General features: G+C 44.6%; 2 protein-coding genes across 3 annotated transcripts; one reads left to right on the top strand and one right to left on the bottom strand.

Annotated features, from left to right (window-relative positions):
* Nucleotides 1-6: 6 nt before the first annotated feature.
* ADCK2 (aarF domain containing kinase 2) lies at nt 7-8,408 on the top strand. The gene is made up of 8 exons (XM_027666732.1): nt 7-33; nt 728-874; nt 2,103-2,231; nt 2,893-2,988; nt 4,936-5,187; nt 6,028-6,156; nt 6,269-6,322; nt 7,531-8,408. The coding sequence occupies exons 2-8, from the start codon at nt 761-763 to the stop codon at nt 7,672-7,674; spliced, it is 918 nt and encodes a 305-aa protein (XP_027522533.1). The 5' UTR covers nt 7-33; nt 728-760; the 3' UTR covers nt 7,675-8,408.
* Nucleotides 8,409-8,941: 533 nt separating this feature from the next.
* On the bottom strand, nt 8,942-22,701 carry LOC113958452 (trichohyalin-like). Of its 2 annotated transcripts, none has more exons than XM_027666710.1 (11): nt 22,316-22,701; nt 21,856-22,146; nt 19,841-19,929; nt 19,477-19,657; nt 18,124-18,352; nt 17,008-17,576; nt 15,962-16,103; nt 14,553-14,797; nt 12,845-13,008; nt 11,880-12,129; nt 8,942-11,057 (listed from the first exon to the last, which is right to left on the bottom strand). In XM_027666710.1, exons 2-11 carry the CDS (start codon nt 21,925-21,927, stop codon nt 10,896-10,898), a joined length of 2,103 nt encoding a protein of 700 aa, XP_027522511.1. In that variant the 5' UTR covers nt 21,928-22,146; nt 22,316-22,701; the 3' UTR covers nt 8,942-10,895. The 2 variants fall into 2 exon arrangements, with proteins under 2 accessions (XP_027522511.1, XP_027522520.1); XM_027666719.1 differs by having other exon boundaries at nt 22,628-22,690.
* Between the last annotated feature and the right edge of the window lie 41 nt (nt 22,702-22,742).

Below are 22,742 nucleotides of genomic sequence, written 5' to 3'. Positions count from 1 at the left end.
TCAGCCAGACATCTCACGCCTGTAGCCATTAAAGTAAGTCGTACACCTGAACAGTAGATGTATGAAAACAGACTGTGCTGGATGGGGTCAATCAGATTTTAATTCCCACAGGGATGAGTGGCTGGCTAGGGCCAGGCAGAGAGAGAGAAGGGATGCTGTCTTCCTTGATGTCCTTTCTTTTGTTCCAGCCCAGCTCAATCCACAGTTGTGGTGGCCCCAGCTCTTCCCAGCTGGAGAGCCCAAATACCCATGCTGCCTATGGCACTGTTTGACATGGCATGTGGGTATTGGGAATGCCTAAAAGGGCCCAGTTTATATAAAAAAAAATTAATACTAAGTGCACCTTCCAGACAGTGAAACCCCTCCTCTGCTCACATGAAGAAATCTGGAACTGACAGGTTCTTTCCAGCAAAGTTTATTTAAAGAAGCCTTATATTTGAGCAGCTTCTGATACTAATCAGGGACAGGGCTGGAGCCTGAGAGTGGTGGAAAATGTCTTTGGGTGAGACTGTAGTCTCCAGCGCAGATATATTCCATTTGACAATTATAAAATGTTTTGTTACAACTTAATCCATGTCAAAATGTGAATTCTTCTGGGAACTGGCTGAAGAAGCTGGTTGGCTTCCAATCTAATAGGCTGGGTTCTGTCTATTTGGGATGTATCACTTGAGCTGATTGCAATGGAGTGTTTAGAGAGTTGATCTTGCCACTGCTCATTCTTGTGCAGGTCCTGCACCCTGGGCTGGTCCACCAAGTCCAGATGGATCTGTTTCTCATGAAGATGGGCAGCCGCCTCATTGGACTTCTCCCTGGATTCAAATGGCTCAGTTTGACAGAGATCGTGGAGGAGTTCGAGAAGCTTATGATGCAGCAGGTACATGCCATGCCATGGTCCCCACTTACTGAAACAAAACTGCCCTTTGTCTTGCTACTGGCTGGCTTTAACTGTTCACACTGCTGCATTTTAAAGGGTTAGATGAAGGCTGGCTTGTTCTTTACTTATGTTCTTTAATCAATCACATAATGTTATTGTAGGAAAGCTTATATGCTCACAAAGCAAAAAAGCAAAGCAATGACAAAAATTTAACAATCTTTGATTTAAAAATACTTTTTAGACTTTGAAAATCATTCTGAAAACATTCTCATTCTTCCATGTTTTCTAAAGACACGGTCCTGAAATGTTGCTAGTATCACACTTAAAAAGATTTTGCTACGAGCTTAATTGGGCTTACATTGCTATTAAAATGATCCATTATCTGCTAATTTCATTTCTGTGTCTAGATTGCAGAGTTTGAAGTCTGTAACAAGCTTTTGAAAGCCCTAATTATTTTCTACTATTGCAAAAACTCTACACAGTAAATCCACGTTGTAAACTGTTGACTGTAGTCAAATGTGACTCGAGGTCATTTAGTTCCAGTTTAGTCTGTCAGAGCTTTTGGTGGATGTGCTGAAGACTGAGGGTTAAGAGAACATCTGATAGGCTCACTGTAGTTTTAATTTTCTTTGAAAAAACAAGAAGTATTCCTGGGATATTTCCCATTGTCAGATAAGGAAGGTGAAGGAAGGTTATCCTGCCTCCTTGAGCAGTAGCAGACAGAAAGAGGCCTTCGTGTCAAGACACTGCATCACTGAAGAGCCAGGGCCTGGACTTTGCATAGTGGATTATTTTGTATGTTTTACATTAAATTTCTTCCTGCTATGGCTGCCTCTCTGTTAAGTGAGGCTGGGGCTGCAGTTCACCTACCCTGTCTGCTTGCCTTGTAATCTGGACAGTAAGCTTTGGTTCAGGATCTCGTGGTGTCCTCGAACATAACACAGTGGTGGTCTATTTTGAGACACCGTGCCTATAGTAAGGCACCTGGATTTCAAAGGTGCTGGGTTGTGGGCCATCCATTACCCACAGAGTGGAGTCTGTTACTCCACTCTTCCATCAGGGAAGCTATAAGCATGTAAAAAGTACCTCTGATTTTGTTTTCATTCTGGCTTTCTGACTAGTTTTGTTGGTATTGAGTCCTGTACGGTCCTTTCCTCATAAAGGATCCTGAAGATCTAACTCTAGTTGAATCTATTTTCCCACCTGCTCTTTCTGTTTCTCCCTCGAGATTGACTTACGCTACGAAGCCAGAAATCTGGAGCGCTTCCGACAAAATTTCCTAGATGTCGATTTTGTGAAGTTTCCAACTCCCCTTTGGCCTTTGGTAACAGCAGATGTTCTAGTGGAAACGTTTGAGGTAAGAATTTCAGGGTCTCAGAGTGGTGGTAGCAGTGAGATGGCCCTGGAGAGAACATGCCAAGGAAGTTTTTTTTTTTGAGAAGGGATCAGAGGCAGAAGGATGCTTTTCTCTTATTTGCTTAAGGAGAATTGGTGTCCTTCCTTGGTGTCTCTTCCAGTATTTTTGTTGGTAAGCAATGCATCCCAGAAGACAGGTGGCAGACAACTCCATCTTGAAGTGGACACTTGGCCTGAAACCAAGCAGACCAACAGTGTCTCCAGCCACCACCATGTGCTTGTCTGTACCTGGCAAACCAAACCACACTCCAAGTCTCTTCTGTGGTGGGTCAAAGCAAGGAGCTCAGCAATCTGACAACTTTCTGATACTTGCCTTAGTTCCCCTGTGGATGTTCGAGGCATGGACCAAAGCTACTCTCAGCCTTAGTTTTCCTGCATTTGATCCTGGCAAGAGTGTTTCTGTCCCAGAAATACCATCCCTCTTTGCAAAGAACAAACCCTTGCTTCTCTCATGTTCTCTATCACACTAGATACAGCCTCTATCTGGCAGGTCCTTTCTAGGGCATTGTTGCCACCTCCCCTGAACTCTTGGCACACAGATAAAGGTGTGGCTGAAGATGGGACACAGGGTGTGTTTGACTCCAGCCCTGTCTTTATTTCAGGAGAGTGAACCCATTTCACAGTACCTGCACGCGGAGATTGCCACAGAGCTGCGGCAGAGACTTGCAAAGATGGGCATGGACATGCTGCTAAAGATGGTAGGCACTTGGCTAAAGCTGGAAGTGAAGGTTGTTTTCCTGCAGAAGCTATTCAGTTGGGCTAATAACACAGTATGGCTAAAGAGAGAACCCATTTACTTCCCACTTCTCCTACCTGCACCCATGTCCGTAGGGACATGGACTCAAAAGACACTGTTTTGCCTTTGAAGGCAGCCCCTGGATGCCAGGTATCTTGTGGTAACCCAGGACTTGGGGCACTGTGGCACAGCACAGCTCCTGAAGTGGCAGAGGGAGGGTCTGTATTTGGACTACAATGTCACACAAGGCCTGAGTAAAGCCTGGCCTAGGTAGACCACTGCTGTAGAGTCTGACACAGAGCTTCCTCCACTGCAGACGGGCCATCTGCTCGCACGCAGCAGGACCAGCCTGTGCACCTCGGTCAGTGCACTGCTTAGGAAACACACTAATCCATTTAATCAATATTCACATATTGCCCAACTACTGTGTAGTGCAAAATAATTGGCAAATACTATGTGCTCTGCAGAGACTCTGGATGCAACTCAGGGAAAACAGCAATAGCTGATTTCTTTATCGGCTCCTTCTCTAAAACTGCCTTTCTGTAAGGAAGAATTAAATATGGAGTAAAAAAACCAAACCTGGCCAGATGCAGCTTCTGGCTGTCTAGTTCTTCTGTGGCTGAAATAATCACAGATGATCTGGAAAGGAGTGTTGAGAGGGTGATACAACTGTCTTGTGAGGAACCATGAGAACTAGCAGGGAAGAGTTGCAAAAGGTACTGACAGTACTGAGTGAGTGAGTGGGCTCTATATGTCAGATGAAATGCAGCTGATAACTGCAGCATTGTGCTAGGGTGATGGCAAGCCTCCAGTTCTGACTCCATGGAGTATGACAGGCTCTGAAATAGCTTTTACTACTCAGAAAAGCAATGGTGGAACTAGAATAGTTTTACGCTAACATTGGTTTCAAGTTTTAGGAGTAGAAAAGAATTAAAGAGCAAAGAAACAACATTATGTCTTTAAGTAAAACAAATATCTGTTTCTTGAATACTGTGTGCAGTTCTAGTCCCTTGCTGTCCAAGACCCTCCAGTTCAAGGGCTGTAATAGAACTAGAAGAGGTGCAGAGGAAGGCAGACAGGATGATTACTGGTGTGGAGTGGCTTCTACACTGTAATGGTCAAATGAGTTGGACTCTTAACTCTGGAAAGCAGAGAAATTAGTAGCTTATGGCAGAGATAAATGCAGTCATGAGTGCACAAGAGTGAATATTAGCAGAGGTATTTTTTTCAGGCAACACCTAAAAAAATATGCTTTCACACAATTCTAATTATTTATATGGTAGTTGGACGAATTCATAGGAGAAATCCAAGAAATACAAAGATGACCTTGGGGCAGGAAATCCTGCAGTCCCAAGTGGCCAGGAGATTTAGTGGGGAAGTGCTGTTTTGTGCTTTTTGCCAGTCCTTTCTGGTGCGAACTGCTAGAGGAGTCAGAGAAGGGCTACGTAGATTTGTTTCCTCTTAACTTGTTTTCTTTACTTTCCAATACAGTTGTTAGGTGGATTGATGTCCTGGACTAGACAAACTTACCCATTTACTGTAACTCTTGGCACTGAATGGCAACTGGCCTATTCTTACTGCATTTCTCTTTGCTAAGGCCCACTGGTGTGCTCTCAGTTTAGAGTTAATTACCAAAGAGCACCTCCATTCCCAGCTGGGACTCCTGGCTGTCCTACCTGACCTCTAGCAAACACACTGGATTGCTCCACACAGCTCTGCTGACTCCCTGCCGTGTCAGCACAGCTGGTCTCCAGCAGAAGCCATGTGCTGTGGTGCTGCCAAGGGTAACCCACCATCATTAGGGTTGACTGCAAACAGACCAGGAACAGCCCTCTGCTGTTTGCCTGGGAGTTTTGGTGAGGGCAGGTTTGGTTGGAATGAGCTTCTCTAAGACTCACCTGTCCTCTAGATCTTTGTTGACAACTTTGTCCATGCTGACCTGCACCCTGGGAACATCCTGGTTCAAGGCACGGCCCGTGTGAGCAGCAGCTGCAAGGAGCAGACGGCCCTTGTGGACCTGTGTGACACGCTCGTGGTAGAAGTGCAGCCACCGCTCCGGCAGCTCTGCCTGGTGCTGCTGGATGCAGGGATCGTGGCGGAGCTGCAGAGCGCTGACATGCAGAACTTCCGGGCGGTTTTCACAGCTGTGGTCCAAGGACAGGTGAGGCCTCTGTCGTGGGGCAGGGGAAGGCTGGAGAGTCTGACAACCCAAGTGAGGGTTTTCTCTCTATTTCCCCTTAAAATCCTCCCTGAGAGGGGCAAGGAGACTTACTAGCATGGAAGCTATACCAAACACAGGGCTAAGACGTTTCCCCACAGCAAGGGCGCTGCCAAAGTGGAACAATTTCAGTGGCCCAGGAAACAGAAGGTGCTAAATGGGAAGTATGGCTGCCACTCCCTGGTTAGGAGTGCTTCTGCTGCAAGTTAGGACTGCCTGGGAGCCACTTGCATTGGAGACCATTGCAGAATCTGTCAGGTTTTGCTAGAGAAGAGGAGGGAATGGATTAATGTCTTGATCTTCCACACGTTCCCTTCTGCAGCCTTGCTGCTGGAAAGCCCACGTGCCTTCCTCCATTTTGCTGTTGTGTCGGCATCTGTAGAGAAGAGCATGGTAGAGGGTCTGACTCAGAGGGCAGGCTCCTGTGTATAAGGAGAACTACTTTATCCTCCTTCTCACTTGAAATACATTTTCAGCTGTGCTAGAGAATCTAGTGCTAATGTCTCCTATTCATTCTGAGAACAAGCATCTGTGCTCATACTTGCCTGTTGCTGTTTGTCAGCTGCAGGTTGAATGGCTCACCAGCATATCTCAAGAGGGACACATTTTGTCTTGGTCTGTTTAATCTGCCGAAGCAAGCCAAGGAATCCATGCTAAACCATGTATTCAGGCCCATCCTGTGCTGCCAGATGTAGTTCTCAGCTACTGAGCAAGAACTGCAAACAATTGGCTGCAAGTCACCAGCGATCAAGTCCTGATTCTCCTCTCCAACTTGTTCCTCAGGGGGAAAGAGTGGCAGAGCTGATCCTCCACCACGCCCGCGCCAACCAGTGCCAGGACATCGAGCGGTTCAAGGCTGAGATGGCAGAACTAGTGACCAAAGTCCGGGGGAACACCATTGCCCTGGGGAAGGCAAGTGCACCATGTCTCATTCTCATTTACCTGCAATTCAGTGCAGCTTGGCACTGAAAACTGAAACAAAAGGGTTTTTTTGATCAGTCGTTTGCTTCTTTTTGTATTCCAGCTGCAGGTGGGAAATCTCCTCTCAAATGTCTTCAAATTATTGATGACCCATAAGGTGAGGTCCTGTCACTGTCTGACTTCAATAACTGGAAGTTTATTTGGGGAGGGAGAACTACCAGGAACGTGAAGGGCTAACCAGGAGGGGGACTGACTTCTAAAATGAACTGCTAGGAGAGGAACTGCAGGAGTGTAACCAAATGTTGCAGGCTTGCTGTTTCTCAGCATGTTTCCAGGTGTGTCGTCTTTGTTGTGTTTTCTTGGTCTTAATACTGCATTTAATGGCTGATGTTGTCTACTAAGAGGAATACTGTTGTAACACATAGTTTTTCCTATCTTTTTTTGTAGTCTCTTAGAAGTAGAAAATGAAATCTAATATATATTCCACTTCTATAGCATTGCATGCTTTCTTCCCTGGACCTCGTTCTTGATATGGGGTTATGTAACAACACCAAGCCATTTTACTGGTTTGTTAGAGGGCTCAAAGGTGAGAAGTTTCTCACAGGACAGAGATAACAGATAACTACTTATAACTGATTATTTGGGGAACAAGTTTCCGCAGCTGCAAACAACTTTGGAAATCAACAGAGCTGTGGTGGCCTGAACTAGAGGAGATGAAAAGGTTGTCAGCCACTTTGCTCACTGTGCAAAGGGTCCCTCTAAACATTCCTTTCTTAGAGGTTTTTCATCAAGCCTCATTAAGTAGGTTTCTAGTGAAATGAAATGTAATTTAGGCCCTTAAAAAGCAAGTCCTCCCAACTTAATGAATTCTTAGTGCCCTGATATGCTTTGAAACAATCCTGGTACCTGGCTGGGAACTGGGGAGTATTTTCTTCACATACAGAGCAGAGAATCATTTCCTCTGACCTATGGGGTGTTTTATGGCCATTCAGGTGAGCTGCCTCTTACACAAGTGCATATATTCAAGTATGTTGGATACTACTGCAGCCATGGTGAGCACTTCTAAGATCCTGCTATTCTTGTATAGAAGAAAAAAAAAATCCATTCCCCTTTTTGTATGAAAAACAAACTCTTGGATTCCCTTAGTGCACTAACCCTGAAACTGTCTCCTTATGTTTGGGCCTGCTGCTGGATTTCAGTGAATTCTGAAACTCCAGCTGGTGGAGTTGCATTAGTTTCAGGTGTGCGTGCGCCCTCAGCAGCCTCTTCCCTTCCCTCTCAGCTTAGCCAGAGCTGGGACCTTGGTTGAATGGGTACAGAAGAAAATAAGGTCCACTGAGCCCATTTAGTCTCTTCTGGTTCTAGGTGAAGCTCGAGAGCAATTTTGCTTCCATCATCTTTGCCATCATGGTTCTGGAGGGACTAGGTCGTTCACTGGACCCTGAACTGGACATCCTAGAGGCAGCCAAACCACTGCTCATCAAAACTGCAGCTTCTGTCCTCAAATAGACTCCTGTGGCTGCTGCCTTCTCCCTGTGTGGGGTTACCTGTGCTGTCTGTGAGCCAACATGAGGGAAGCTGAAGGTGAAGTCACTTGTGCCCTGGGGACATGCTGTGCAATGGTTACTCTCCATTAATGTTGCCTTCAGTCGTTTCAGCCGAGCACCAGGCATGGGATGATCAGAAGGTCTATTCCAGAAACCAGAAGACTTTGCACAATTGGACATTTCTGACTCATTGCACAATTTTAAGAGCTAATGTGCTCTGGTAGTTTTAAAACTGACATACGTAGCTTAGGTGCACAAGATGACTGCAGCCTGATGAGAAAAGCAGTCTTACTTGTCTAAAAGTCTTCAAAGAGATGTTCATTGATCAAGTCTGTTTTGAAATCTATCAGGTTTAATATTTAATTTACTGACTTACCTGTCACTGTGGTATAAGAAATGATGTTCTAACATCACCTAAGCAACACAGGCTGAAAAAGCCAATAAACCTCTTTGTCTTTTGTACTTTTAACTTCTACTTTTATTGTAGAAGTGTCCCAAGATCCTGCATGTAGCCGTCTGTTCTTAGTCATTTTGGATGATAAAAACAGACCAGTCATTTTGATTTTTTTTTGTTTGTTTGTTTTCAAACTTCTGTACTCCAGCACATTATTATGGGAGTTTAATTGTAAACAGCATAATAAAATATTTGCCTAGGCAGAAAAACCTAATTCCATAATAAAAAACAACTTCTGGGAATATTTGTGCTGCTCTTAATTTTTCTGGTTTTGAAGCTTAAAAGTCTTTTTTTTCCCCTCTGTGTGCTTCCTTCTATTACCCTCCCCCATGCTAGTGTCACCCTATTTAACTCAAAGACTTAACTGATATACAGATTCTTGGGGTTTGCTTCCAGTAGCTGCAAAACAAAAAGTCCAAGAATTTTCCTAATGAATCAAAAACATGTTGTGAATATTTAAAATTAAATAAAGCCAGCAAAAGAGCTAGATTATATGTGGCATTTACAGTCAGTTATTTTAATAGTAGTATTAAAATTATTTTATGGCTGCGTTTTAATAGTGAGAAATACAGTCTATGAATGATTGGAAATACTGTGATATTAAATATATTCCCAGATATACCATATGTGAAATAGCAGTAGTGCAGGCTCTCTGCAGTGGTCTGTTCTCAGATGGTTAAGCAATGAAGAGAAAGTACATAAGCAGACAATCTGCTGTTTTATGGTGATTATAAAGTAAAGGTTAATGGCACATAAATGGACTCTGAAAAATAAGTTTAGGATCGGCTCAATATATTTCACGTACTTTCCTTTAATCACTGCATATTCTATTTCCAAGTGCTTAAGGATAGAAACAGCAGTAGAGTTTAGTATCTTTTAAGCTTTAGACTTGTTTCTCTAAGTCTAGTTAGACCTAAAGTCATAAGTAGGTACACCATTGTCCTGACTAGCACATGATTTTATGGAGAAGAGAACTCAAACAAGAAGAAAAGCAAACAACCCCAAAGAAAATCTCCATGTGCTGCCAGCACCCACTTTCCATCAGTGGGGCATGTGCCCTCTTCCCTTCCCACCCAGCTCAGGATAGAGGTGCCAGGCACAGCCTGGGCCTCATCCATAAGTTATGCAGGTCTTGGGCACAACCACCCGTGTTCCTGCTGAGCAACTTCCAGCCAACTTTTCCAGAGCCTAAACAGAGTGTAAACCAAATGACGGAATTCCATGTCTAAAATGCAAACCTGTGCATCACATGCAGTTTCCATAACATGCAGGTATGTTTTTTTCCAGACCTTAAGTTAAACAAACAAAATGTCAAAGCCTTCACTTGGTATTTAGGCTCATCCCTCCTTTCTCCTTTTTTTAAAAAAAACCACCAAAAATCTGAGGATGGCTTATGCATATTATGGATCCTAAAGTTTAAAAATACCCATTTCAGCTATTAAGGCTTCTGAATAGTTTGTAAACATCTGGATGAGAGAATTAACTTTGTCTTTTATAGGGGAAAGCTGAAGGCATAGCCTCTCCATTATCCATAGAGGAATGCAGTCTGAGACTTACTGCTAAGAAACTGCTGGCAGGATGTCAAAGGACCTCCCTTTTATAAGTTTTCTTAATTTTACCTTTTTTTTTTTCTTAAGTAACTGCCATTATCACTTGTGCTGTATTCTGGCAAAAGACATACATTTTTATACTCACACTTTTTTGTTGAGCAATGTGCCACAGAAGGTGCAACATGTTTCTAAGTGTACACATAATGTCAAGCAACAACATTTAAATTTTGTATCTAGTTTGGTTCCAGGTATTACTTGAAACAAGGTATCACACATATTGTATTTATTTTAGCATAATTCTGTGTAAAATAAGAACATATTTCCACATAGCCCTGAGTGTTCCAGCAAATAAACTGTGCCACATCAATTCTCCTTCCCTAAATACCCATCTGAAAAGAACAGGTACCTTTCTGGTTACCCAGAGCTGATAATAGCATTCCCTGTGACACAGCCACTGTATTTTGTTAACCATCAATTTACCAATTCATTTGTCTTTGTAACATTCTCCTCATTTATTCAAAAAGAGCAAAAGGTGTGGTTATTGTAAGCAAGGGCCCTACCTGAAAAGGTATCCAAGTATCTTTCTGACCCACTTTGGAGACTGCCAGCCTGCCAGTGAGACTGTAGGCCAAACAGAAACCCAAGCCCACCTTTGGGTTTGGTGACTCTCCAAAGACAGTTATTTCACAGATCAGACGTTTTTGTCATCACAGTGCCTAGAAAGGGGAGCTTGTCATTAAAAAAAAACCCACAAACAAAACCCAACCAAACAAAAAACCCCACACCACTTTCTTTTTCTATTTTGGGCTTCTAAAAGTCATTCCTCCTCCTCTAAAGGAGTGGCCAACACATCTCAAGCAGTACCTACACCGTGACAGTAGAAGATCTGTACTTACCTGAAGCCCAGACTGGTGAACCAGAATAGTAACTCCAGAAAGAAAGGCATGGAAAGGACAGAGCAGTGGACATGCACTCTGTTTGCAATGAAAGGGAGATTAAAGACCTCTCTGGGAATTGTAATTCCACTTGTCACAACTGTAGCACACTGAGTCACACCTACAAGACAAAGACCAGGTCTGTGAACTGCTCGAGGGCCTCTCCCCTACTCTGCAGCTTCCTTACACTAGCAGGGATGCCCGAAGCAGCAAAAGGGACTGTTCTCCGAGGTACTGCTGGAGGTCATGGATTTTTTGGTCTTCTTTTTCCATCTTCCGATCTTCGGTCTCCGCTCTGGAACACTCTCACTTTGGCAGCCTGGTGCTGGTTTTGTTGCTTGTCCTGCTCCCGTGGTTCTTGTCCCACCATTTCCTGCTGTGGCTGCATTCTGCTCCTCAGGAACTCCTACATAAAGATATTTAAAATTGTACAGTCAGCTTTCACACCAAATTTCATCCTCAGTTTTCATCTGTGTCCAGCTCTGGGGCCCCCAACATAAGAAGGACAGGGACCTCCTGGAGCAAAATCCAGAGGAGGGTGACAAAGATGCCCAGAGAGCAGGAGCACCTCTGCTATGGAGACAGGCTGAGAGAATTGGGGTTTTTCAGCCTGGAGAAGAGAAGGCCCTGGGGAGACCTTAGAGCACTTTCCAGTGCCTGAAGCGGCTACAAGAGAGCTGGAGAGGGACTTTTTACAAGGGCTTGTAGTAATAGGACAAGGAGGAGTGGCTTTAAACTGAGAGTAAGTTTAGATTAGATATGAGGAAGAAATTCTTTACTGCGAGGCTGATGAGGCACTGGAACAGGTTGCCCAGAAAAGTTGTGGATGCCCCATCCCTGACAGTGTTCAAGGCCAGGTTGGACAGGGTTCTGAGCAGCCTGGTCTAGTGGAAGATGTCCCTGCCCATGGTAAGGGGTGTGGAACTAGATGCTCTTCAAGGTCCCTAATCATACTATGGCTCTATGATTCTATGGTAGAAGTCAGAAATGGGTATAATATGTGGATATCCATTCCTTGCATACAGAAAGACTCCTTTTATGGCAGAGATGGAGAATGTTACTTCCCATCTTTCATCTTTATACACATGTCAAAAAAAAGTTACCCTTTTTTAAATCCCTAAATGGTATAGTTTTATTGGATATAAAACAGGAGAAAGTCAAATACTCCAGATAGTGCCACTGCTGGAAACACAGCACAAGGGAAAATAATTTCTGGAATTGCCCTTACCAGCCTTTCTTTCTCTTGTTCAAAGCTCCTTTCATTGCATTCTGCCTGCAACTCCTCCCTCTGTGAACGCTGTGTCTTTAAGAACTGAAGCCTCTGACTTGCCTTCCTCTTCCCCTCCTCTTGAAAGGAGGATTCCTTCCTGCTCCTCTCAGCCCCAGCAGCCTGGAGCAGTGCCATGTGCTGCAAAGCTCTCTCTTTGTGCTCCAGCTGTTTCTCCAGCCCTTGCAATGTTCTCTGACGCAACTGTCGCCTGTTTCCAAAACAAAATTTCTCAAATTTCTCATAAAGAAAGAGCAATAAAAAAGACAGTGCAGGAGACACAAAGCAGATATTCTGGCAATGTGTGCTTAGTTAACATTCCAAGACCCTTTGTTAGGTTGTGAGGGTTAAACCTGTGTCCAAAACAGAGGTAGCAAAACTCCCAAAGGGGCTGGTGCCTGATGTCAGCTAACTGCAGTCATCTGTCCATCTGACTACATAAACCTGGTGTGGCCAAGTGTTGTTGGCCCTGAAGACCAGGAATCAAGGAAATAGATTGTGCAGGCAGAGCTGTAGGACTGATCCAGACAACTGGGTGGCTGTGTGCTGCTGGTGGAGCCACTGAGGCAATAGAGGAGAAGGCAAGAAGTGGGTCACGGGGGTAATGCAAGGTCCTGCTCAGCTTAAGTGGACTGTGGGACAGAGAGCAAGGATTTGAGAGGCCAAAGAACCTTTGGTCTGAGAACAAGGTTGAAGGGAAATTGCCCTTGGAGGTAACACTAAAGGCTACGGGGTCCATGTGTACCCGCTCCCACAAACCTCAAGAATCAACTTTTATTCCCACTAGGGAACCACTGTGACCCCTCTGCAGAGTCTGTCATAAAGCACAATGTGTGATGTTCAGAAACTGAAGAAGAGCACCAAGGAGCTGATGTTACCAACCTTCCAACATCTACCACAAAAAGCAGTAAGTTCCCAGGCATCACCTCTGGTTGTCCTTGTGCAGCTGGTGCTGGATGCCATCTGCCTCTTGCTGCTGCTCCCTCTTCAGCTGCCTCTGTTCCTCTTTCCTCCTTTTGTGCTCAGTCTTGGCTCTATCGAAGCCCATCTCTTTCCATCTCTCCTGAGATGCATCATTAAGGATTGATTTCTAAGAGGAAAAAAGCCAAACCGAACCCTTAATCCCATCAGTGTATTTTTCTAACGCAAACTGTAAACACACAAAACCAGAACAGCTTAGTTCTTATGTCACTCTTGAGGTCTGGAAGCTACACTGGCTCATGAATACTGAAGTTGCTCCCCACTCATGAACACACTGAGGATGATGCTAAAACCTATAGAAAACATTAGGCTTAACCAACCAAGGGGCGCCTGAAAATCCAATGTTCTGGTTGTTCTGGTGTTGAGCCAATGCTTAAAACTGCCCAATCTTTGTGTCAGCTTTGTGTTTGGATGGAAAACCCAGGTTCTGACCACAAATCATATTACATATTCTTCATTAGATTTTTATCAGAAAGAGAAATACCTTCCCCCCTCTGGCCAAACACAAAATATTCCCGGAGTTCTCTGCAGGTGTAGCAACTCTTCACCTGTTGTCTGAGATTTCTACTTATGCTCAATCAGTCTTGATATGTTCTTCACTAGTGGCTGCATTACAATGCTGGGCAATGCTGCTAATTTGTGTTTTTAAATGCACTGTGCTGTGCAAGGATGTGAAGGAGCCTACAAGGCTCCTTTTCATAGCCACAGTGAACTATTTCTTTCTTTCATACTCCCTACAGTGCCCTGTATGAGGGAAGGAGCAAGGAAACACCACCAAAACTTCAGACATGCATTCAAGTTTACATTCCTAGAGCTGTTTAGGGCTGGAACAGAATTTCCACAAAATATTTTCCTCTCCTTCCTCCTATTCCCAGCTGCAGTTAGCATGTTCCTGCTGTTAGCTGCCCCTCTGCAAAAAGAATGCCACCTCTCCAGTTCTTTCCTGTGGACAACTCTAATACCACAAGCTATAAAACACTACAGGACCTTCAAATAAGGTCCTGCCAGTCTCACGTAGCATTTTGATGGGTTTCTCTCAACACATTGATCTGTATGGCTTCCCAGGGGCTGTAAACAGCTTTGTTCTCCAGTGTATTGCTATTCCTTGCCAAAAAATGTACCTGGTGGGTGTTTGTGTTTAATGACATACAGAGGGAGAGATCAAAGAGAGAATCAAAGGTGTTTCATAGGTGGGAGGTGAAAAAATGGTGTTTTCCAACAGGTAAAGTACTGGCCTAAGGTTTAGGAGACAAAGTTCCACCTCAGCACTGACATGCACTCTCTGCTGTGGAATTCAGCTGACTATCCAGACTTTTTCTTTTTTGGTTTCAGTATCTGTAAAAGAGGAATAAGTTTTTTGCTGTCTAGTAGAGCTGGCAGAGAGTTTTATTTAGAAAAGATTAGATCTAAAATAAAAAAACCCTCTATCAAAAGTGCTGAGTAAAAATACCAGAAGTACCCTGCCCTGTACAACATGGGTTCCCAAGTGGAATCCTTAAGGTTTTATTTATGCATAACCATTATTCTACACAGGCATAATTTTTGTTGCAGCAAAAACCTTTGCAGGACATCAAAGGAAAGAACATTCTCACACGACATAAACAAATCTCCTGATTCTGAGAGAGCTAAATCTGGCTTGGACCAAATACTTACTGTAATGCTTTTGTGTTTTAGAAGGTTTAGAAGTTTTGTGGATCTCCTAGCCAGCACACTGGTGGTGCTGTGTGGTCTCTGTACACGTAGAGCTGATCTGATGGTCAGGCTGTCTTTCTCTAGCGATTGATTCACTTGGTCAAAGAAGCTTTGGCGCCTGAAAGGAACCAAAGCACTGGTTCCCAGGGAAGGGCTCCTTGCGAAATGCTGGACTGGAGCTTCTGCCACTCTGGACTCAAAAAGACCTTGCAAATAAATTAGGGCAAGGACATATAAGAATATAGGAAGCTTATAAAAAGAAAGCAAGTTAAAAGAACAAAAGGTCTTCTCGTATAAAATATATTCAAGTAAGACTTTTATAACATTTTCCTCTGAGGGACAATTTTTAGTCTTCACAAAACAGGTCCCAGCTTCTTTCCAGAAAAAAGCTTACTATTGCAGTCAGGGAAGAGTTTTGCCTGGTAACACAGGACTTTTGACTGCACTTAGAGCTACTCAGGCTAAGAGATTGTTTACGTGGTATTTCACAGACAGACATGGGCTGCTCTGAGATGAGTGAAAATGATAAATCTCTTGACAGGGCAAAGCCTGAGCTGTACATCCTGCTGAGAAACAGGAGACATTAGCTTGGGCACAACGCTGTGCTAACACAGCTTTTGGGTAGCTGAGAACATGAGCAGAGTTTGCTCACACCCTTCTGCTAAAGACAGTGTGGATCTGAGTGGCAGCTGTTGCATGGAACGATGCTGGAACACCAGCTGGGAGGAAATGTGCACCCCTGTGTGACTTTTCATTCTCCCTCTACCAGCAGTGTCACAAAGCAACAACAGAGAAAGCTCTAGGCTTTCAGAATCCTCACTTAAATGCCTGCCATTGTCAGAAAACTAAAAATGAGCACAGCAACACTTTGATTAAAATTGTCCCTTTTGGATGTTAATGGAACAAAAGGTTACTCAATGACAAGCAATAGTTTTCAGCACTGATAAGAGGAGTGTTCTGCAGAACAGTCCTGGTGAAATCTTTTTGCTAGAGACAGTAATAGTTAATGCTACAGATTAATTTGTAAAGTAAAGAAATTTTATAATAAATAGTACTTATACTGGGTGTTATGATAAAGGTTAAGAAAACCCAAAAGCTGCTACTGCAGTAGCTGTAAAAGCCAAAAAAAACCAATTTCCATCTGAAAAGTCTTTCACCTTGAGACGATGAACAACTTCTCAAGCTAAAGCACTATTAATACCTACATATAAATATACTACATAATGATGGCCATAGTCACAGCATGGCATTATGGCATTTCCTTTTGAAGCATCAAGATTTATGGCAACAGATCTTAGACACCATGACCTGCTGCAGTGATATTGTGTGGCAAGTGTTACATTTGGGTAAAAGAGCTACAGTTCCACTACCATGCTCGTGTTTAAAATTAGCTTCAGTTTCAGCATCCTGCTGTCTGCTGTGTGGTTCCTCCTTGTGATCTGTCTCCATTAACCAGCTGTCTGTGTTGACAGCAGTATCAACCATAGCATGAGCCATCTCCCTCTGAGCACCCTAGAAATAACAAGAAATGCATTCATAATCCAGACCTGATAAAGAAAAGAATAGGTTACTTTCATGAACTTGCAGCAGAAGATCCTAAGTTGTAACTGAAGTTTAAGAAAATCAAAAAAGACAAACCTTGGGGGAGTTCTTTACTAAAGAAACAACTCTTAGGTAGAGTAATTTCTGGTCACTTTGTGGGTTTGTCTACACCTCCAAATGACCTAAAACTGGCAGTACTTCTGCTTGGAAGGGTCCAAACTGGTAAAAAAGAGATCAGGCCAGAGGACCTCTGGTTGAAAGACACTCCTGTTTCTGGCACCTGCCAGAAATCAGGATTCTAACCCTTGCAGAGATAAGCTTGGCAGCAGCTGGTGCACATGAACCTCCTCCTTACTGATCCTCGCCCTGTTCACAAGCACCAAGTCAACTGCTGAGGATAACTTAAGCCTCTTATGGTCTTTGATTGAGAGAGGGGACACATCTAACAGGGTGGAGAAGTACCTTAATAGAATTATGTAAGAGACTGTCTTGGTGTGGAGCAGTCCTTACTTTAATCCTTATCCAGTGTCAAGTCTTCTGTCTGACACTTTTTTCTGCCTTTACCTCCTTCATACAGAAGCAGGATGTAGAGAAACTGGGCTATGCAACACTTCTTATATTCTGCATCCATGGAAGAGATTCTAGAAGCCTGCTCCAGCCAGGGACAATGACAGCTTATAACTTTTTCCCTGATCAAAGGATCAGGAAGACAGTGCAAAGTCTCTCCATTCTTTAGCAGGCATATATAGGGACCAGGCCTAAAACCTCGAGTAATTTTTTGGTACCAAGGGCAGTAAACTTCAGGTAACAAAGCAGATTTATAAAAATAGCAGACCACACGGTGACAGAAAAGCCAGGGTGAAACATTTTTTACCTTCTTAGGTTCTATAAACTCATTGTCCTCTTCCAAACAAGACCAAACGTCTTTTGGAACATTTTCTGTCTCTAATCTCGTCTCTTCCTTTTTCTCTTCCTCTCTGGAAACACTTTCTGAAGATGTAATTCTCAATTCAGACAGTTCCTCTTCTATTTTCTTGCTGAGCAGTTCTTCAGCCAAGCCTGTTCCTGGGATGAAGGCATTTTCCTGCTGCACTTTGCACCCTACAGGCCCTGTGGGTTCCCAGGCTGCCAGGCAGCACCGGGGGAGTGAGGTACACTCCCAGCTGCACTTAGCACATAGATGAGCTGAATACAGACCCCCTGGCCAGCAGTCCAGGTCTGAGTGACCCAGTCTGTAGTGGCCTGAGGCTCTATAACCTGGTGTCACAATGTATGGGTAATGTAAGCTTGAATCTACCACCATCTGCCTGGCTGCTAAAGGCATCTGCAGTTCTAGGATGATGCGTTCGCTTAAGGGCAGAGGAATCTGCAGAGCTTGGTCAAAAGACACCTCCTTGGTCTGCCCATTCCAGAAATTCACAAGCACTCCACTTCTGTTGTGTGCTGTGCGTATCAAAAACAAAAATAAAAAGGCAAATAATGTATTAGCAGCAGAAAGCTGGAGTTAAAAGTAATGACTCGTGTTTCAGATAATTTTGTAACAACTTCTATGAATTTTTTTCTTATAGGTTTTCTTATAGGTTTAAAATGTGACCTTCTTTTGAACTTCCTATGAGGAGACAGGAGATAACAAAATTCTCACTTGTCACAGTGAGGCAGGATTTTACCCTGAAATAGCAGGAAACTAGACTAACAGATAATCAGGTGAATACTCAGGAGGGCCAGGAACATTTTTTGCTTTGTGTTGCCCAACCCCCAATATTTTAGGAAGTTTTCACTCACAGAACAAAGCAAACACACATTCTAGGAGCTGCATTAATTCTGACACTGAAGAAGAACAGGCTGCTTAGTGCCAACAACACGAATACAGCGAAGAGAACTCAAGCAGCAGGTGGGGAACTCTCCGGGATGGAGACTGTTCCCTTCCCCGTACAGTGACCAGCCCCCGTGGTGAGTCCAGCGCTACTAAGAAAACCAAAACACCCCGTACCTAAATGTGCCTCCTTGCTCTCTACAACCTTTAGCACAGTGCCGGGGCCAAAACGTTCAGCTCTAGCCTCCCACGGTGCCAAGACCCTGTCTCCTGGAGCGAGACGCCGTCTCCTGGCATCCTCGTAGTGGAGAATGTCGTAGAGAGGCGTTTCCTGCAGGCGGAGCTGTACCTTGCCTTTCCGAGCACGACTTTTGTCAAACTCAATTACAAAGCGTTCCCTGGAGCCCTACAAGAGTAAAACATGCGGTTTGCAAGGCAGACATCTGGGTCCAATTAACGGCCAAACATTAAGTGCTAAGAGGGAAGTGGCAGTAATCCCAGGAAGCAGGACGTGATCTGGAAATGCAGCTTTCCTCTTTCTACCAGATTTTTCACTGCACTGCGTCCATATTGGATTCAAAAGTAAATAAAACGCTGGGGGTGACAGCCTTTCTCTTCCTTTGGATTTAGATTTTAGTAAGAACGCAATTAGCATGCTAAGGCAGAACTTTACCAGGAAAACCTCCCAGAAGAAAATGAGTACCCAAAAGAAACTGTTACGCATAATGCAGTTCTCTACATAGCAATCAGAAGGGTAACAAACCAGTAAAATATCATAACTGTCAAAAATTGAAATGTTTTAATTTGAGCCTTCAGCAGTGGGTGTGGGGAAGACCTGTTACTGAAATCTCAGCCTTGTCTGCAGATCTGTGAGTGCGTTTACACAAATAATACTTTCAGCTCCTACTCCAGTCATGCCACTCGTGCCTGTAACTGTCCCCCTCTGTTCCACCCCACACTGGAGCTTACAGACATCCTCACCTACAGTAGCATCAAAGTTCAGTTGAATAACCTGCAAACAGCAAAATGAACTGGGTTTTTAAAGAAAGCCTGCAGGGCAGTTTTCCGTCTGGCATCCAAAATCACCCCGCAATTCCCAGAAACATAGATGGGAGAGAATGAGGAAAGCTCTCAGTTTGGTAAAGAGGAAGTGAACCCTGGAGACAGACATTTTGGATTACTAGTTGCTATTTAGCTAACTGACTTTGCTGCTAGACTGGGCAAAAGTAGACAATAGGGATAAGGGACCTGTTCTGTTTGTTTCTGAATAAAACCTTATTATAACTACAAAAATGGATTGATCTCCAGGCTCCTTTTTTCTTGCAGGGTTCCTCACAGTAAACAGCCAGTCAGCATCAGGTGATCAGGTAACAGATTAAAATAGGACGTGGGGAGACAACAGTGGTTGTGAAGTGCACTGTGTCACAGGAGAGCCACCCCACAACAAAGGCACGTGACTGGTGAGGAATGAGGACAATGGGGAAAAAACCCCCAGATGCCCTTATGGCACAGTTCCCAATAAATAGTTACCTTCACCTCTTGGGCAATGTGGCCCAGGTAGTAATAGCCATCAGTTTCTCTCCTTGCCAACACACGAGCCCCCCTCACTAAACTGGATGCCTTTGGGGATGAATCAATGAAATTACTCTTTGCTGAGGATATCAAGGGTGCACAAAGAGGACCTGTTGGGTTCCGTGTGCAAACAGGAAGGCTGTGGAAAACAAAAATACAAGAAGTAATAAAGACCTTGGCAACAGAACTTCTGTAACTTACTGCAATAAAAACAAACTAAATCAATATGGAGCACACCCTTCATTCTGCAATAACTATCTTTGATTCCCAGCTTTTCTCTTCTCTGCTTTTCCAGTAACTCATCTACAGATTTTGAACTTACTATGTCTTTGGACATCTTGGCAGCAGAGAGCCATGGGAATCTTTATTAGTGTGACAACACTGGACATGTGAGATGGACCTGGAGCTTACCTGGAAGGGGGAAGGAGGAGATGGAAGCAGAAAATGAGCATGATTTTTGAACGCTTACATGCTTAAACTGGAATATTGTTCATAAAGTTTACTTTCAGTACATTACTTCTCTCTATAATTCTTCTACCATATCTTGTAGTACTATGCTGCTTATCTGTAAGTTCACCACAAATGGTTTTGATTTTGAGAAATCAATTTTGGAAAGAAGAAATATTAAAAAATAAAACATAAGAACTATATGATAACCCCCCCCCCTCCCTGTGTTGCACCTGGTTTCTAATCATCTGTTAGGTATGTAGCAGGGGTATCACTGTTTCTTCAGTCATTATGAGATATGCTGTTCAAAGGACAATGTGTCATTCCAAGGACACTATTGTAGGTGTCCATTTTGGCCCATCTCAGATCCTATAACAGTTTTAGTCCACTGTGAAGGAGGCACTAGGTGTGCAATTCTTGAATCAGAATAATTTTACTTTCTTACAATTCTTAAATCGGAATAGTTTTACTTTCTTACTAATCCTTACACCTTTTAGCTGACTGATTTTAGTAAAGAGCTTTGAACCTGGAAAAGACACCCATTTCTCAGGACAAGGCACAGCTTGGAGACAGGCAGCAGAAGAGGGGGAGGGCGGGGGTTCTGGAGCTGCCTCTCCCATCCCCGGGAGCAGGTACTCCTCAGCAATGCAGGCACATCAACCTTGCTGGCTCCCTCCCAGGCCCTCTGCCCCTGGCTCTCCAACAGCAGCGTGTGGGCAGCAGTGGCCACGTGTCCATTGCAGCTGTCCAAGCTCCCCAAGCCAGCAAGAGCTGAAAGGTCAGTGAAAGGACCTGAAGTCAAGGAAGAATGAAGGAGCTGGGGGTTGAGTCCAGGGAGACAAAGTTGCCTCTGCAGGTCAAAGGCAGCAGTGGAGACATCTGGCCCGAGCAAGATGGAAAACACGAAATGTTTGAGAATGGTGACACAGGGAACAACATGCCAGGGACAATGAGAAGGCAGAAAGACAAAATACGAGGCAGTTGGAAGGTAGAGTTGACAATAAAACTATGAACCTTATATCAAAGCCTTGAGCTTTTAAGGAAAAACATAAACTTGGTATGGAGCATGTTGCAGCATGTATTTGCCTTGATCACATGTTAAGTAAAAACAAAGATTGAACAGTTTGCTCTGTTAACTGTTGCTGAAAATGCATTAGGGCTGTTCTGAGGCTCAGATGAGCAAGGAAATTAAAATTACTTAAATACAAAGATGTCCACTGCTGTTTCAGCTGAGGATGTCAGCTGTTTGGGATGTTAACAGAATGAGATTATGTTACTTATTTAAAATACAGTATTTGATATCCTTCACTCAAGGTGAAGGATAAAACAACACCAAAATCTGCGAATCAGGGTCCACTGGCTGTAGGCAAAGCTGTACAGTCACTAGCAAGGAAAATGGAAAACCTAAGTGAGGCATTTGTTCTTTCCTTGGGACCTTCACCCCGCACCTGTCAGAAACACGTCCTTTGAAGTGCTGGTCTGCAAAGTTCAATGAAATCACTTCACAGGCAAATCTTTCCCTGTAAAAGTAAATGGAGCCAGAGCAAGATATACCCAAATTTGACTCCAAGTGTTGGCAACGATGCCTTTTGCTCAGGGGCTACACAAAGCACTGTCTTTCCTCCCAAGCAGGGATTCAAGGCACAGGTAATATACAACTGGAAGGCTGGATATGCCAACTCGGGATGTCAGGTGCAGCCTGGCACAGAGATGCCAAACCTATTTAAAATCTTTATCCACAGACTCCTTTGTTCACAAGCTGCCAGGTAAAACAAAGTTACTCTTTCAGAGGGTCACAGAAACTTCCCCAGTTTGCCTTTGTGAAACGTCATCCAATAAAGATTCAGGAGGAACTAACAAGTCTGGACCAATCTTACATTAGCAGCATACCTTGTCAGGAGGAGTAGGGGGGAGTCTGATTCCTTGAAAGGACCCCTCTGATAGTCTGGCTACTTTCTCCATTATTTTTTGCTTCTTTCAGGATCACCTGGATGTCCCAGGAGGCATACCACACGTACTACTGAATGAAACTGGTTCTCCACAAGAAGCTGGCATATTCCTCCAACCAGATACACCCACCGGCAGGCTGGTTCTTCCAATGCCACGTTCCCAAGGCGCAGGGATCGAACCCAGGCTGCAGCTCCAGGGACGCTGCCGAGTGAGCACTGACCCCTGCAACACCTGTGGGAAAGGGAAAAGGGAAAGAAGAACAAAAGCCCCTCACACGCGCAGACCTTCGCTGAGGCGGGACAGGTGGGAATTCTTTATTAGGTGTATCTGTGCTGAGGAGCCCCGGAAATCGCCTCTGCGCTCCCACTGCTAGTCTACGGGGCGGGAAGAGGCTCCGCACCTGGTGCTCCTTCAGGGCTACCGCCCCTTCAGGAACGCTTCAGGCTACATCCCGACACCGCATCCCGCATCCCGGCCCCGCCAGGGCGGGAGGCACCGCGCGCGTGCCCCGTTGCTACGCAACCGCACTCCGCGGGCTGGACCACCCCGGGCGCCCAGGGATGGACACAGGGCCGCCTGACTCCTTTTAGCCCCTTCCTTAGAGACCAGCAGCCGGCGCCGCCTTCTCCCCGAGCCCCAAAAGCGGCGATTTGGCCGGGGAAGTCTCCCCGCTCTTCGACCTCCGTGGGCGACGGCAACTTCTGGGACTCACAGGCAGCCCCCAGTTAGTGCCGCCGCGCCGCTCCCGAGTGCTGGGCAGGGCAGGGCAGGTGTGCGGGGACAGCGACGCGGTACCCCCGTGCCCCGCGGAGCCTCCGAGCCCCGGG

Source organism: Corapipo altera, unplaced genomic scaffold, assembly GCF_003945725.1.
Source record: "Corapipo altera isolate COAL_440 unplaced genomic scaffold, ASM394572v1 1, whole genome shotgun sequence".
Classification (NCBI taxonomy): domain Eukaryota; kingdom Metazoa; phylum Chordata; class Aves; order Passeriformes; family Pipridae; genus Corapipo; species Corapipo altera.
This window is presented reverse-complemented; position numbering and strand designations above follow the sequence as displayed.